Below are 16,187 nucleotides of genomic sequence, written 5' to 3' on the forward strand. Positions count from 1 at the left end.
TGTGGGTTCTGTGATGTTGGGTAATTGTTGATTTTATAAGTGGCTCCGGCTCCGGCTCCGGCACTACTCGAGTGGCTTGACTCTGGGCTCGGTTTTGGTTTTAGGTCCGTGTTCTCTTCTCTTCTGTATAGTTTCGCCTCGCAGCTGTTGTGTGACCGGAGAGCGGAGTGTGCGAACAGGGGGACTCATCTGTTGGTTTAGGCCAACCATCGCATGCCTCGAGTAGCAGCGGCACCACCACCCCACAGATTATGGTCGAGAACTCCTGCAAAACACGAAACACACGAGTCGTGTCTTTCTTTCCGTCATGTTTCTCTCTGTTTGTTTGTGCTTTTCGAGAGGATTTCATTATGCCCGGCAATCATTATTATTACGTATTATACTTTATAACTCTCTTCACCTACCGCTCTTGCTGTCTGGCTGTCTCCAGAAGCCACAGCTAATCCTCTGCAGTCCATTTACTTGTGGACTTGGCACCTTGCCACCACGCTCTTAAGCCAGATAAAAAGGGGGTGTTACAGTTCTGCCCAGAGGTCACAGGTTAGGGGGCTTAGTGAAGAAAGCCTCTAGACCTTCAGACCTGGCGATGGCATCCCATATCCCCTACAATTTCCAAAATAAAATGTAAAATAAAGGGACTTCCAACGGGAACCCTTAAGAATCTTCTGCTCTGCAATTAAGTTTTAAGTTTCGGCTATCAAAGCCAGACAACTCTTTCCTTAGTTGTTACACTTATTCACTGGGCCATTACGCTGCCAGGACACTCTTTGAGGACACCGCTGGTCTGTCCTTTCGCCGCCTTTCACGGCCCGCTGGCCATGCACTCGGTATTTACTTGTGCCACTGCGACGACATGACATCGTGTGTCAAGCGTTGTCATTGTCCACCCCAGACCCAGGCCCAGACCCTGCCACAGCCACTGCCCCTTGGACGGGAGTACGAGTGGAAGCAGCTGCTGCTCATTTCCACGTTGCGTGTTGCTAGGTTCCTGAATTTCTGCTGTTTGCCTCCAAAGTTTTGTGTGCTGTGCGGTGGCAAGCGCCGCGGAACTATTCCCCCTTTTTTTTTTGAGTTTACTTTTGCGAAAAAAGATAACCAGCTGGAAGAACAGGGTGGGGGGTGGGGTGGAAGTACATGAATACCACGTTTTTGTTGAGCTTCCGTCCCCGTCCACGTCCACGTCCTGGCCTTGTGCAGTTTTTGCTTCAATAGAATGTTGCAGCGGAATGCCAAGAGTGTTGGGCATTGCCGGAGGGAGGGAGGAGGGGAGGGAGGCCCGATTTGTCCACTAAATCAATAATTGTTGGGCCAGGCAAGCATTTGAATGTTTGCTCAAGTGCTAAATGGCTGTGACCTGGTCAGAGCCCAAAGCAGGAGGCCAGGCCGCCCACTGTGCCCGGGTCGTATATAATGCTCGCACGTTTATAAATCATAAATCGGAAACGGCAGCTGGAGATCGAGGATCGAACACCGAGCAGAGCGGAGTCAAGGCGCCCCGCCAGGCCTCGGGCCAAGGAATGCGGAATAGTTTGCCACTCAAAAGAGGCAAGAGAAGAGGCAGCAAGCCAGCAAACAGTTTTCCCATTTTCCTTAGCAGCCTACCTCTCAGCCGACCCAAACCCTCTTTGTCTGCCCTGCCCCTCGCGGTCTTTCAGCAGCGTAGGTTGCATCAGCAGTGCCTCTGCCGCCTGCATTGTCAGTCATTCAGACAGACAGGCAGATACTCAGGGGCTCAGAGGCTCTCTCTGGCCTTTGAAATGTGTTTATTTTACTTACTTTTAGGCATTTGTTGCGAATCCATTCGCTGGCTGCTTGTTGACTTTGGTCAACGCCCACCACACAAATTTGTCGCTGGCAATATCGTGGGAAAAGATAGCTCCAGAAGGAACTTAAGCCCTGACTTGTTTCATAGTCGAAGCGTGGGCCATGATTCATATTTGGGAACATTCTAATGGAGAGCATGGAGGGGGTAGTTGAGTCATCGTGAATCCCAGAAAACTACACAGATATCAGCTTGGGTTTTTTTCTGATCGGTCTGTCCATCCTCTTAGATGAAATGAAACACATAATTCTGTTATCTTTTCACTGTAGAACCAGCGGCAATCTGTTTCTAAAGAACTGCAGTGCAGTCGGGGACCTTTTTAGGCTTTGCCTTTTTCGCCTTCTGTCTGTCAAGGACATGCCCAACAAAGACAACAAGTAAACTCTTGTGAAAGGATTGAATGGAATTGCCCATGTCCCTGTCTGTCTGCCCGCCGCTCCTGGCCTTTGTGCCATAATTTTTTACAGTTTCATGCGCCGCCTCTGGGCCAAGTCCGCCGTTCGTTGTTTGTGCTCTGTGTTTGGGATTATTAATTTAGTAATAGGCTCTGGTCTGTCAGCAGCGTCATCTCTTTTCGTGGCTCGAGGGTGCACTCAAGGTCACACGGGGCGTAAAGCTTTTCCACCTTTTCACACAGTTTTCCCCCACGCCCTGCCAGACCACAGACGAAGGGCCCGAAGAGACCCCGAGACGACAGGGCAGGGAGTGGGCGATGGCTGGCCACTCGACTTTGCCACTTGGCGTTTTGTGTGTAATTTATTAAATTATTTTAACTCGTTAGCTCGACGCCTTTCATGTGGTTACAGAGAGAGAGAGAGGGAGGGAGGGGGAGCGGGGTTATTAGCGCATTTTCAGCAAATAGGAAAGAGTGAAACTCCCCAGCTCCCCAGAGAGAGGGAGAATCAAATTTAATGAGCTAGTCGAGCTCTTCTGCCACCTCCTGCGGCTGGTAATCGGCTGAGGCTGCTGCCTCTTAAGCTGCCTCTTGCCACAACGCCAGCTGCATACAAATTGAGCCATAAGCTTTGCTGGCGTTGATGATGATTCCCTGCTCGGTGCTCGGTCCTGCTCCTTCGTGTCGTCTGGCAATCGACTTGCCATCGATTTTTCCAATCTCGGGACGAACCATGAGGCCTGCTCTCCCCCCTCCCCTCTCTCTATCTCCCTGTCTCTTAAGTAGTTAAAAATAATTAATAAAACAAACCAGAACCAGTTTTGTTGCTGCAGCCATTGATGAAGATGATGAGGGCTCTGGTATGTCATGTGGGGTTCCGTCCGATTGAGGCTTGGGAACACAACTGCTCCTCCTCCTCCCCCTCCTCCTATGAATCCGAATCGGATCTTCTGCTCTGCCCTGTTCTGGCAGAAGGACGGGCTAAAAGGGCTACTCAATTGACAATTCGCATACTCGTTTAACCCGTAACACGATTCTGGTTGTTGAATGTTGCTGTCGCTCAATTATATTGTTGTTGTCTCTTCTGCCGCTGCTGCTGCTCCCCAGCTCCTGTTGGTGCTGTTGCTCCTGCTGCTCCTGCTCCTGCTCCTGCTGCTCCTGCTCCTGCTCCTGCTGCTGGTGATGCTGTCCTGCTGTCCTGCTGTCGTCGTCGTCGTTTCATTTAATGCCCTTGCCGCTTTCACACTTCATGCATTATTCAGATTTCCCATACGAATACGAACACGGGGTTCGAGAGAATGGTCTCGAGTATGGCCAAGGGGCATGAGGGGCATGAGGGGATGCATGCATGTATGAGTGTAAGCCCAGCAACAAAACTTGAGCCCTGGCATCAGTCGTCGTCTCTCGAGTGGCACGACTCCGTCTCCGACTCCGACTCCGACTGCGATACTCCTCGAACGGCGTCATCATCAGCGCCCTTGATTCCTTCAACGTGCTCACACTTTACAATTAATAAGCAGCTACGTTTTTTCCCCCCCTTCTCCCTTTCTCTCTCTCTCTCTCTCTCTCTGGTTTTTTGCGTTCTTTATTCTTGTTTTTTTTATGTTTTGTTTCGCGATACCCTTTCAGGGGATACTATGACTTGGGCAACGGATAAAGGTACTCGTAAGACCTCCTAAATGACATGGCAATGTTTGTCTATCCCTTCGATCTTAAAGATCTTATAGACTGACATGTGTGCCTCGACACAAAAACGTTCCGAGGAGTCCTAATGTCTTCAGGTTATTTGAGGGACTTTGAAAGTAAAATAGAGCCAAGTAGAAGGTATTTTGAATGATGCTAAAGACGCGAAAAGGCAGAAATTACTTCTTCAAAAATATCATAACTTAGAGACCAATAAATAAATGCTAAATTCCTAGTTGTACAAGGGTATTCCTATAAGTTAAAGAACTTATCACAAATTCATTAACACAAAATGAGTTCACAAACGAATAGCATTTCTAAAGAACTACCAGTCGGAATTGGTTTTTATATTTGTTCTCTCTCCAAGACTCATTTTTTCCACAGTCTAAAGAATTTCAACAAAAATCTAAACCAAATTGAATCATAATTAATTCATAAAGAGTATTCAAAGCTTCGTCGAAACCCAAAAGGTGCCTCTCCTTCTGGGGGTTTTTTTTTGTTTTTTTGCAAACCCTGGCAGCGCACATGCGACAACCCATTTATGTCGGCAGATTTGCGGTCATGCGTGGCCCGTGGGGAGCGGGAGCGGGAGGGGAGGAGCGGCACCCGATAAGTGGAAAGGGTAACCAAAATTGAGAAAGGAAAAACCGCCCTGGACCTGGTCGTGGTCGTGGCCCTGGCCTCTCTCTCATCCCCTCTAACCCCTCTAACCCCTTCGGCAGCCTTTCAACTGGATTCATTTGGGGTTTCTTTTTTTTTGTCTTTCTGTTTTTGTCGGTATTTAAATTTGAAAAAATTTAAATCAATTTTTTGCCTTTTCATAATTTTTTGATGGCGCATAGGCGCGTTCTGTGGCAACGGAATGGATGACGTAGTAATACTCGTTTTGTTTTTGTTATTTTTCACGAGGTGCGGAGTTCTGTTCTCCTTTGTTCGCCGCGCCTTGTCTCTCTGTACAAAGAGGGGGGAATATTTTCGTTTTCATTGTTAAATTGTAGCAGTTTCACATTGTGTGTCTATGGATCTTCAAGATACCCATATGGACACAAAAAACACAACTCGGAACCACTGGGAACCATTTCGAAGCACTTTTGAATTAAAATCCAAGGTTTTCAGGGAGATTAGGGGATGATGCTTAAAAGGCGGACCTTGAAAGAGGGGCTACGAGCGAATTTTACCCCTTTCGAAATATTCATCACGCCATTCCTCAACACAACACGTGGGAGCCCTGTAACATTAACCAAAAAATCTCATAAATTAACCATAAAACGCAACAAAAAAAAAACACAAACATAAATATAAAACCAGTTTGAATTATGCTCCGATCGAGTCGCACTTATCCAACGGACGGACAGACGGACAGCGAGCGAGCAATTCTGATTGGTATTAATTTATGCGAGAGAGCGAGAGAGGAGATAAACAGAGAGCAGAGCAGAGCAGAGCGGAGCGCAGTAGAGAGAGTCGCCTTACATTGTCATGTTAATGTCCATTATGTTAATGAGCTGTTAATCAAACACTCGCCCATTACCCTTTGCCTGGCCCCCTCCGCTGTCTGCTGTCTGTTGTCTGTTCTGTTAGTTAGTGCGGCTAATTGCACCCCAGAGGTGGGGGTGGGCACAGAGCTGGCACGGGGGGTAACCTTGGGGTAATTGCATGATTTCCATAAAACTAATTGTGCGTTAAAATAGTGAATAATGGAATACTGGGAATGCTTGTACGTGTATCTTTCGATTCTCATATCATTTGTATCTATTGCAGTCCCACGGGAAAAACGCTTCGCACGCAATTCCAAATCAAGGACTATCTGCTGACGCAGGGTACCTGCAAGTGCGGTCTACCCTGTCCGCTGCGACCGGAATGCCTATTCGATTTCAATGCACAGGTAAGCCCCACTAATCCGTGATAATCTATTGAAAGCTGGCATGGAACGGCGCGAATGAATGAATGCCGAGGATGATCATGGAAATTGAAAGTCGTGGACATTTCCTTAGACTCGGATGTACTACAGGGACGGCGCTTTCCGATTAGAGGAGAGGCAGACGTGCCGTGATTGCGCTTGATTGCGGTCACGCTGTCATCTCTATCCGGGCAGCGCTCTCAACTTGTTTGTCTCATAATTGGCTGTAAATACCGACGAGAGCCGAGGGGAAGGGGAAGCCAGCGCCAAAGCTTCGGCTAAACCGAAAGCTAAAACTGAAGCCAGAGCTAAATCTAATTGAATGTGCACCGAGCTAACTAGCTGGCAAGAGCGCGAGAGAGGGGATGTGTGTGCACCGAGCTAACTAGCTGGAAAGAGCGCGCGCCACAGAGAGACAGAGAGGAAAGGTAGAAGGCAAAGGCTGCGGCAGGGAGAGGAGCGGAGCGGAGAGAACAGCATTCAGCGGACTTTCACTGAGCTTTGCTGCAGTGTAACTGCAGCTCCAGCAGCACCCCACCCCACCGCAGCCCCCTTCCAGCCCTCTCTCGTCAGTGGGGCTTCCAGATTAACGCAAAATATTTGTAAAACCAGTTTGACAACAAATCGACTGTGACGACGACGATGGCAGCGACGTTGACGTTGACGTCGACTGCATAATCACAGAGCAAACAAACTCAGAGTTGGATACTCTCCATTCCACCGTCCCTCCCCCCCTGGCATTGGTGACCATCTGCCGCTTGCTCTCTGGAGCAGTTCCAATTTGTATATACTATCTGCATACATGTACATACATATACATATATAGAAGTATATGCCCGTGTGTGTGTGTGCAGTGTAAATCGCAGTGAAATCGCCTGCAATAAGATTAATTTTCAACAACAGCGGCAGCAGCAGCAGCGGCAGCAAAAACAAAAACTGTTAACGGTAAATCACACCCAGACATTGGACATGGCCATGTGCCGTTGTTCTGCTTCTGTTGCTGCTGCTGCTTTCGGCTTCTTCTTATTCGTCTTTCGTCTTTTTCTTATGATTATTTCTGCTGCTGCTGCTGGCGCTGCCCTGCTCTGCTTTTGTTATTGGCTTCTGTTCTGTCTCGCCTTTCAGCATTTGTCTGTTGTCTCCCTTCCACTCGTTGGCCATCCGCCGAGGTCATTAATTTGAGTTTATGGTTTCCCTTTGGTTTTTTGCGTGACGTTGATGCCCGCCGTCAAGCGCCAACGCCCGACCCCGACTTCGACTCCGACTCCCCCTTCCCTCCATCCCCTCGAGCGCCTGGCCGCCCCCGCGCGCACATTCAATGTCCTTTTAATATGCTCCCCACCAAAGTTTGAGGAGTGTTTTGCACTCGGAAAAATTAGAGGTGGAAAAAAGTTCAAGCAAAAATTCCATAAATACTCGGAATAAATACCACGAAATTTTCCATCAGAAAAGTTCAATCTTGGAATCAACAATTTTCCAAGATTGAACTTTTTTGTGCTCTTTGCTCTTTATGCAAACCAATTAAGCTCCCCTTTTTCCAACATTTAATTCAACGAAATTATTGTTTCACTTTCATTGGCAAGAGTGAGCTCTTGCGGTGTCCCTCCTCATTTTCTCACAGTGTACACACACGCATTTTAAGTTGAATGCCTGGAACTGTGAAACTCGCGCGCCAGCGTTGATTGTCGTCTTTTGTTGGCGCTGCTTCTTCTTCTTCTGCTGCTGCTGCTGCTGCTCCGTCAATCGATATTTCGGTGCAATGCACTTACATATAACGTGGCTCCTCAACCCACCTCTAGCTCAACCTCTACCTCTACCTCCACTTCTACTTCTACTCTTTTTGCCTCCCCTTCCCTCTCGCAGCCTCCATTTTGATGGGGGCTAAGCTGATCTAAAATGCGTATTATCGAAAGGCAGGGGAAACCGCAATTTGTTTACTAAACACTTCATTGTGCCACCGATAGCGCTTGTCCCCTGTCTCCCTCTCTCTCTGTCTCCCTCTCTCCATCTCTCTGTCCTGCCTCTTGCTTGACCACAAGAGTCGATGACTGTGTGTGCCTGTATTCGGTCTTTTGGCTATAACTTTGAGTTACGTGGGTATCGGGGGACTTTTGTAGCACGTCTCATGTTTTGGGGGCACATTCAACTCCGCTGCCCCATGCTGCCCCTTTTTACGTTTCGTTTTGGCCATGATTGATGGCCTCACATAATGAAGTCTACGCTCGTTGATTTGTTCGCATTTCTGTTTTGATTATTGCCATTTTATGCTGTTGTCTTGACTGCTTTTAGCAGCCTTTCTTTTGTGCTTTAAGGTGTGGTAGGTTAGGGATTTCATTCTGTCTCTGTCACTGTTTCTCTCTCTATCGCCCATTCTCTGTCCCTCTCTGTGTGTGTGTGTGTGTGTTTCTGTTTGGTGAAAGTCTCTTTTGGCCAGAAAGCTAGACAAAGCGGCTGTCACTCAATGGAGCTACGGAGCTGCTGTGGAGCTGGAGTTCGGATTGAGCATTGAGCCATGGTATCGCATGGCAGCAGCCAGGCAGTCGGTCGCTCGGTTTGAGGCTGGGCCAGCCATCCAGCCATCCAGCCATCCAGCCAGCAAATTATGATGTCGGTGGAGACAAAGTCTCGAGTGTTTCGGCTACGATTGGAAAGTTGAGGCTAAAACTGAAAAGGCCAAATGGAGCAGCGGCAGGCATGATGGCAGACAATTACAGTTGAGACATAACTAGTTTTGCGTTGCCCGTACTCGTATTTGATATCCAATTTGAAAAGTCTGTAAAATAAAAATAAAGCTGTGAAAGAGAAAAGTTTTTCTCATGAGAGAAAAGACTGTGTAATCCGATTGGTGAGGCCTTTTCCCCCAAATGCGATTAATGTATAATTAATAGCCATAATGGGCGTATACGTAATCCGCGGACTGCGTATACGCAGTGTGTCCCTCATTAGGCATGCCTCATCGCGTAATTATAGCGCTCTCTGTGGCCCTTTAACCATTCTCTATATGTGCATTGTATTGCCCCTGACTCAGGAATCGGTTTATGGATTGACGCAGAAGGCTTTGTTGTCTGTTCGATTCGCAGCTCTCGGCTCTCGATTCCACTGCAATTGTCGATAATTAAACAATTATTTACAATTGAAATTCTCAATTGCTAAAAGTGCAAATGAAAAACTGAAACACAAAACACAAACAAAAAGATTGACTCGTTCTTTATCGGGTTTTTTTTTTTTTTTCTATATATTTTCCGATAAGTGCGAGACAATTGAAATTGATTTTCCGCAGGCAAAAGCAAAAAGCAGAGAGCAGCTGCCTCGTCCCCAATGGACTTCTATTTCGAGAGAATTGCACGCAGCAGCAGCAGCGGCAGCATTGTGTGGCAAGTGGCGCAGGCACAGGCCTCTGGGTCGGCGGGGGCAAGTACCAGATCCCAGGTCCCAGGTCCCAGGCAGGTCTCAAGCAAACAAATAAAACTTTGGCCCCAGTTCTCTACATTCAGATTCCATTCCGACAAAGGCAAACAAAACAAACAAACAGACTTGAGAAGGTCAGCGTGCGCCGAACGATGTCGGCGCTGTTCAGCATTGTTGCCACAAAATTTACAGCTTACAATAAAAATAAAAGCAATATTAATTGTTGTTGCTGTTGCTGTTTCTGTTTCTGTGGCGTTTTCTGTTTCTGTTGCTGCTGTTTACGACACACACACGCAAAAGTCAGGGAATGACGAAGTCGGATGGTTTGATTGCCCTGAATGTGCGTGAAGGTTGGCTGCCGGACAATCTGCTTTGTAGCAGTGCCCCCCGCCGCTCCCCCTCCCTCTGCTATCGGCCGTGTCAGGGCCAGAAAACGAAAGTAAACCCCCAGATTGCATCGCATCGCATTGCTCTACATTTGTATACCCTAGACGAGGGGTATTGTGATTTTGGGTAGATATTTGGCATAAACAAAGCGGGTAGTACGGCGGGTAGTACATAAGAAGAATAAGGTAAGTACTTGGAAAACCCAAGATATTCCAACTATCGGTCAAAATCTCTTATAAGAACCATAGACATATTCTGTCTTGTAGGTCTGTGATGGTCACGCTTTTTGAATTAAAGTGCACTTCAACAACAACCTCAACAAAATACAACTCTTATCAATGAGAACCGAGTCAAAGAGCGATCATGCACACGACATGTATTTTGTTTTGGCATTCTCGGTGCTATTTTCGATAGGAGACAGAACACGATCATTTTCCTTTTCTATGGAGCCGCTGTACCCGTTTCGGGTGCTCACACGACATGTATTTTGTTTATGTATTCTCGAAGAATAGATCTCTGAGGCGGAATAGTTGCCGTAGGAGCAGCTGGGAGTGAGGAAGTGCATGGAACGATCATATCGGATGACTATCATAGAAAGGGTATCAAAACAAAGGTTCGCCCGAAAATCAGTCGCTGCCTCCTATCTTGTTTGTGCGCTGTCATTCATTCATTCAGGGCTGTCCCCGGAATCGCCTCCGAATACCATTTCCATTCCCATTTCCATTCCCATTTCCATTCCCATTCGCAAACTCTGACGCACAGCGAAAGGCAACCGAGCACGTCCGGAAAGTGGCGTCCATCAGCCCCAATCGGATTCTCCCTGGTTTTTGCTGCTGCCGCGGCGCTGCTGCTGTTGCACTTTTCGGCCAATTTGCATTTATAAACATTTGCAGAGAGCGCGGGCACGAAAACTGTGGCAGACAATTTAGCATATTCATGGAACAACAACTAAAACAATTAGGCGGCGCAATGGTGTCTGGTGGCAGGTGGCAGGGATGCAACAACCTTCCTGCCTCAATCTTAATCTTTCAGGGAAATACGCGAGTGCCTGGTGTAGTCGTTTGTTTCTTTCTTTCCTTTTTTCGGGGGTAATTTGCACGTCACTCGAATGTGAGCAGGAAGACCTGAGACTTGTCTTGTCTCGAGACTTGTCTCTTCCCTCCGTTGCCCCTCCTTTGCCCCTCTCTCGTCTCGGCTTGACTCCATTCCACGCCACTTGCCTCCACTGCTGCCACAGCACACCATTCCACTCCAGTCCACTCCACTTTTAGTTTAGTGTTCACTCCACTGACTTGCCCCCTGCGCACAGTTTTTGGTGGCAAAAATTGAATTTCCGAGAGCGAGAGAAACGTTGCCGCCCGGGCCTGGGCTTTTATAGAAACTTCATTAGTCCAAATTAAATGTTGTACGCGCCATGAGCAGACAGCGTGGTGGCAGGGACCCCAGGACCTCAACCAGAAACCAGAAAAGGAACAGATGAAGGAGCACCAGAAGCAGCAGCAGCAGAGAGGGGGGGAATGAACCCATGATGGGGAATGAACTGGAAGATGTGTCCTCCACAAGCGAACGTTGACGTTGACACAGTGGCAGAAAGGAACTAGGAAAAACTTTTTACTTCTTGCAATTGAATGAGTTATGGGCGGGGGCGGCGACGAAGGAGAGGATTTCCCTTACCCATCATTCGAAGGAAATCCAATAGAATGGGAGTAAAGATTTCCGTACACCGAAGGTCCTTTGGCCAAATAAAAAGCAGAGAAACTTAAGCCAAAGGAGAGCTCTCACTGTATTTAAAAGATGCATTTCAACAAATGGCAACAAGGCAGTGGATGATACCCTTTGAAGAGCCGCCCAAAGAGGCAAGAAAAGGACATAGATTGGCACACTCGCACATTTGCTACTTATGGAAATTTCTCATAAGTGAACGGCCACAAACAAAAACCATTCGCCACAAGGGATTCTAAATTATTAAAAGAATCAATAAAAGATAGTCCCTCGGCGGCGAGCCCCCACTGTGGCCCCAATAGCACTTTTTGTGGCCCTGAAAAGTGTTTCCCACAAATCGATATCCTGAAAACCTGAACAGTTGAGAGGCTTCGTCAAGCAGATACCTCCCCGCCCCGCCATGGATTGTGTCAATTCAATTTTCCCTAAATGTCCGCTTTGAAGCGAGAGTCCTGCCCTGCCCGTGTGTGGGGCAGCTTTGAAGACTTCTTGCATTTCAATTTATTGCAGTTAGAAATGGCCTCGACATCGACATCGTTCAGGAGAGTAGAAATGAGGCAGGTCCATCCTGGCGGGCGTCCATTAACGGAACGTTGAGCGATTTCCGTTGTGGGTTGCGTCATGCACATGGACTCTCTCCCACACTCTTGTTTGCTTTTTTTCGGGGGGGAAAATCTTGCTGCAGTGCGCTGGTCCTGGTGCAGCCAAGGACTTGCCGATGCCACGACGTGACTGAGCGATTACTCATATCCGGCAGCGCCGCAGAGTTCCTGTTCCTGTTCCTGTTGTTCCTGTGTGCGCGCACAATTGCCCGGAGGAGGTGCCCGGACGCCCGGGCACCCGTGTCCATGTCCATGTCGGTGTCCGAGAGCTGCACGTCCACTCCCACTTGCAAGACCGAGACAGTCCATCCCCTAGTCTTGGCAAAGGATTAAAGCTGTCGGGCATTATGACGTTAATGAAAACCAACACCGTTCATGCACCTGTGCATGCGCTTCACACCTGCAACCCGATTGCAACCACCAGAGACTGCCGCAGAGCCACAGCCAAGCTGGGAGTCTCGCCGCCCAGCTCGTTTGCATATGGTCGGACGGTCGGTTGGTCGGTCTATGGTCTGGCCTCAACCCACCCATCCACTGTGCGACCCCTGGACAGCCACCCCACACAAGGGGGTGGTGGGGTGGTGGGTGCACTGCACTGCACTGTCTGGCGGCACAGTTCGTTTTAATTTCCACAATTATGCATGGAAAAGTGCAATGTTTGTTGGTATTTTCACTGGCATTTTGTTGCGTGTTACACAATTTGCACAACCCCTTGCCCCTAGAGTACCCCCCACCCAGCCATGGCCATGCCCGCGGCTAAAACAGTTAATACGTCAAAAATATGCAAAATACATGTTTCACATCTATGAAGCACATTGAATATGAATATGAATATGTACGGATCCGTGTGTACTCGTACAACTATCCATTATATACAGAACACGATTATATCCACAAACATATGTACATATGTATGTACGAGTGTATCGTATAATATGGCATGTGTGTGTTTTATTTTTTGTTGGTATTCATTAGCCGCACGCTTTGGTGGAGAGTGTCAACGCGTCGCTTCAACGCTTCGCTGGGTTCTCCAAAGGGTCACGTCACGAAAGGATATGCTCGGCTTGGTCCACAAAATGTGACAGTTCTGATGAGGGAGAGTGAATAATGAATGCATCATAATATGCCGTTTAATGGGGTCTTTTGGTATAAATAAAAGTTATTTTTGTGCTCTTGAGCAGTGCAAATGCAAGCAGTAGACTATAATTGAAAGGCAGTTACCATATTCCATACAAGCAGTGCAAATAGTATTAAATGCTAGCGGATTTCATTGCCTTGATCCTATTATGCCCTTTCATAGCTGTTGTTGTGCACTCAAGCAGTAGACTATAATTGTAAAGCAGTACCATATACCCAGCAAGCAGTGCAAATAGCATTAAATGCTTGCGGATTTTATTGCTTTAATCCTAATTTTCCATTTAATAACTATTTTTTGTGTTCTTAAGCAGTGCACACACAAGCAGTAAACTATAATTGAAAGGCTAGCTATTCAAGAAGTTCAAATAACTACTGCTTGCGGATTTTGTTGCCTTAAATATCCAAAAAAAGCCAAAAGATCTATCGTTTGCTGAACTTTTTAATCAATTTATAATTGAAATCTTGTAATTTTGTAATAAATTGTTAATCAAATTTAATTATTTATAATTTATAATCTATTTTCTGTAATTAACTTCCTAATCAATTTTTAATCGTTATTCTGCAGTTTTCGTGTACTTTTTAATCGATATTTTGTTTTGCTGTTGCTTGTTAATCGATTAGTCGATTTCAGGAAAATTTTGGCTTTGAGACTTATTCCCGCATTCCGTATGGGGCTTTTGCTTGCTCATTCTGTACGAGCTCTTTCTGTTGTCCAACTATATCACTCTTTGATTCACCTGTTAGAGGCTTGTCGGTAGTAGTCATCGTCTAGTCGATCCACCAATTCTGCTGCTGCCACTGCAATTTCTGCGGCTTCTGCTGCTGCTGTCAGTGGCAGTCGAGAACATGCACAGCTCTTGCTTAATTATTTTTCCATTAAATGCCAATTAAATTTGGATATTATGTTTGAATGCCCTCGCATTGAATGGCCACCCGATTCCAGGGGGGATGCAGATACCCGAGAGCTTGGGGCCCTGGGGCCCTGGTGCCATGGCAACATTTGGTTGCAGTTGCAGTTGCAGTTGCGTAGTACATACACATAGTATTCTCTGCCTGTGATTTTTTTTTGTAATATTATTTTTTCATATAATTTACAAAGCCCAGAGACACGACACGATGGTGGGGGACGTGTCGCTCCACGCTCCACGCCCCAACGATGAGGATGAGGCTGACGGCGATGGCGATGGCGACCCAGTTGGCAAATGCAAATGTTCTACATACATTTGTTAGCTTTTCCTACGAGGCACGAGGAGGTGCAGGTGGCGGTGGCGGAGGCGGAGGAGTACACAGGGAACAGAGGACTGTGTCTGGGGCTGTGTGGGATGAGATGCGGTTTTATTGCATTTCAAAAGTTGAAATTATGTTTGCTTTTCTGTGTGGCAACTGCCTTTGACTAAGTGGCAACCAAAGCCATGGCAACAGCAGCACTTGAAGCTGCACAACAAAAAGCAACACAAAACAGAAGCAAAGCTCTTGATTCTGATTCTGATTCGGATTCTGAAGAGGACAAGGAATCAAAAGCTTAGTCGTTTATGAGGCTGCCTCCTGGCTCCTGCTTGGCTCCTGCTTGGCTCCTGCTTGGCTCCTGCTTGGCTCCTGCCTGGGAGCAAGTGGTATGGGGATCAGTACCCTAATGGGTTTATTTCCTAGTCGTTGTTGAGGCGTGGGCCAATTAATAAACTTTAGAGATGAATATAAATTAATTGGCTCTCAAATCTCGGCAAAGGATGCTCCACAGGGATAGAGAGAGAACTACTAGTGGGAGAGCTGGAGCTGAAGCTCCCATCAAACGATTACCTTGAGAGATGCCCTCGAGATATTTCATTACTCTCCAGTTACAGTGCCGGCTCCAGCTCCAGCACCAGCTCGCAGTTTCACGTTTCATTATCTTCTACTTACTGGCCAATGATTCATTTAATTTCAGCACTTGAGATAGCAGATCTCCCTCTGGGGGCAGCCTCCTCAGCCTCCGCCAGGCCCCAGGGCTTTTATCCAGTTGGTACTTGGAGCATTTTATTGCCTTCTCCAATTGCCTTGGTCGCTCCTTTGGCTTGCCGTTCGTTTGTGCTGCTGTAACAAAGAAGTCAGTGAAACATTTTAATGTTTAATAACCAACTTTGGTCCGCGGAATGCCTGCTCTCGCTTAAAGCCCCGACTGCGTCGCCTAAAAGGCTCGCATCGGTACAAATTGTTGGCCCAAAATGGTTGCGACACGTCCATCGTCCAGCGCTTGGCCAGCCAATGAAGCAATTGCCAGAGAGCCTCTCCCTCCCCTCCCCTCGCTCGCCTGCCACTGATTCGCAGTGCCGCAAAAAGTGGCCATTCCCCAAAAGGGTCGCTTCGTTGGCGCTGCCTCGTCCATCATCATCCATGACGGAACGGGGGACGTGGAGGCGTGCAAATCGAAACCGTTTGCCGGCGATTCATTTGCATAAATTCCGTGCGTTTACGGCTGATGCGGGGGCTGCCATGGCAACCTTTGGCGATGAGAGGGGGCTAGAGGGGGCGGGAGGGGAGCGGGGCGGGGAGTCTTTTGATCTGCTCAACCCGATAATGAGGGATCTGCTGGTGCATTTGATTGGATTACATGAGTGTACTCTCCACTCGGAAGGATGCGGCACGGGACTCCACTGCCTTCCGAAAATGGACTAATTGGACTGCGACTGAGCCCCGGGGCCAAGGTCGAATTTCGGAGAAATAACGCCCTAAAATAACCCTCGTTCCTCGTCCCTCGTCCTTTGGCAAAGCAAATAAAGGGCTGAGGGTATCTCTCAAATGGTATCTGATTTCACGTGCCGCAAATTAGAAAACACTTTGAGCCATAGCAAGGGGCACACGACTAATCATTGGATGGAGAATCTTTTCGAATCGAATTGAATTTAATTCAGATTACAGGAAACACATCATCGAAGGGGAGTCCTGATTACAGGGAATACCAGAGTGGATGATACCTGCCAGAGAGAGAGAGAGAGAACGAGTCTCTTGGGAATAGGCCGAAAATTTCAGTGTGAAATTTGTATCTGATTTCAATTGTTGCAAATTATAGAACACATCAGGCCATGCCGATGCCCCACAACTAACCCTTCCATTGGAGTCCCTTTTTCCAAAACTAAATTGAATAAAAATGGTCTGCGA

At 47.4% G+C, this 16,187-nt stretch overlaps 1 protein-coding gene across 7 annotated transcripts in view; it reads left to right on the forward strand.

Annotated features, from left to right (window-relative positions):
- sba (six-banded) overlaps positions 1-16,187 on the forward strand; it is a 31,101-nt gene that overhangs the window by 3,745 nt on the left and 11,169 nt on the right. For all 7 annotated transcript variants that reach the window (XM_033380239.1, XM_033380246.1, XM_033380244.1 and 4 more), the window contains one exon: positions 5,658-5,781. In XM_033380239.1, the coding sequence (XP_033236130.1) occupies positions 5,658-5,781 (124 nt within the window). The remainder of the gene's footprint in view (positions 1-5,657; positions 5,782-16,187) is intronic.

Source organism: Drosophila pseudoobscura, chromosome 2 (assembly GCF_009870125.1).
Source record: "Drosophila pseudoobscura strain MV-25-SWS-2005 chromosome 2, UCI_Dpse_MV25, whole genome shotgun sequence".
In the NCBI taxonomy this organism is placed as follows: domain Eukaryota; kingdom Metazoa; phylum Arthropoda; class Insecta; order Diptera; family Drosophilidae; genus Drosophila; species Drosophila pseudoobscura.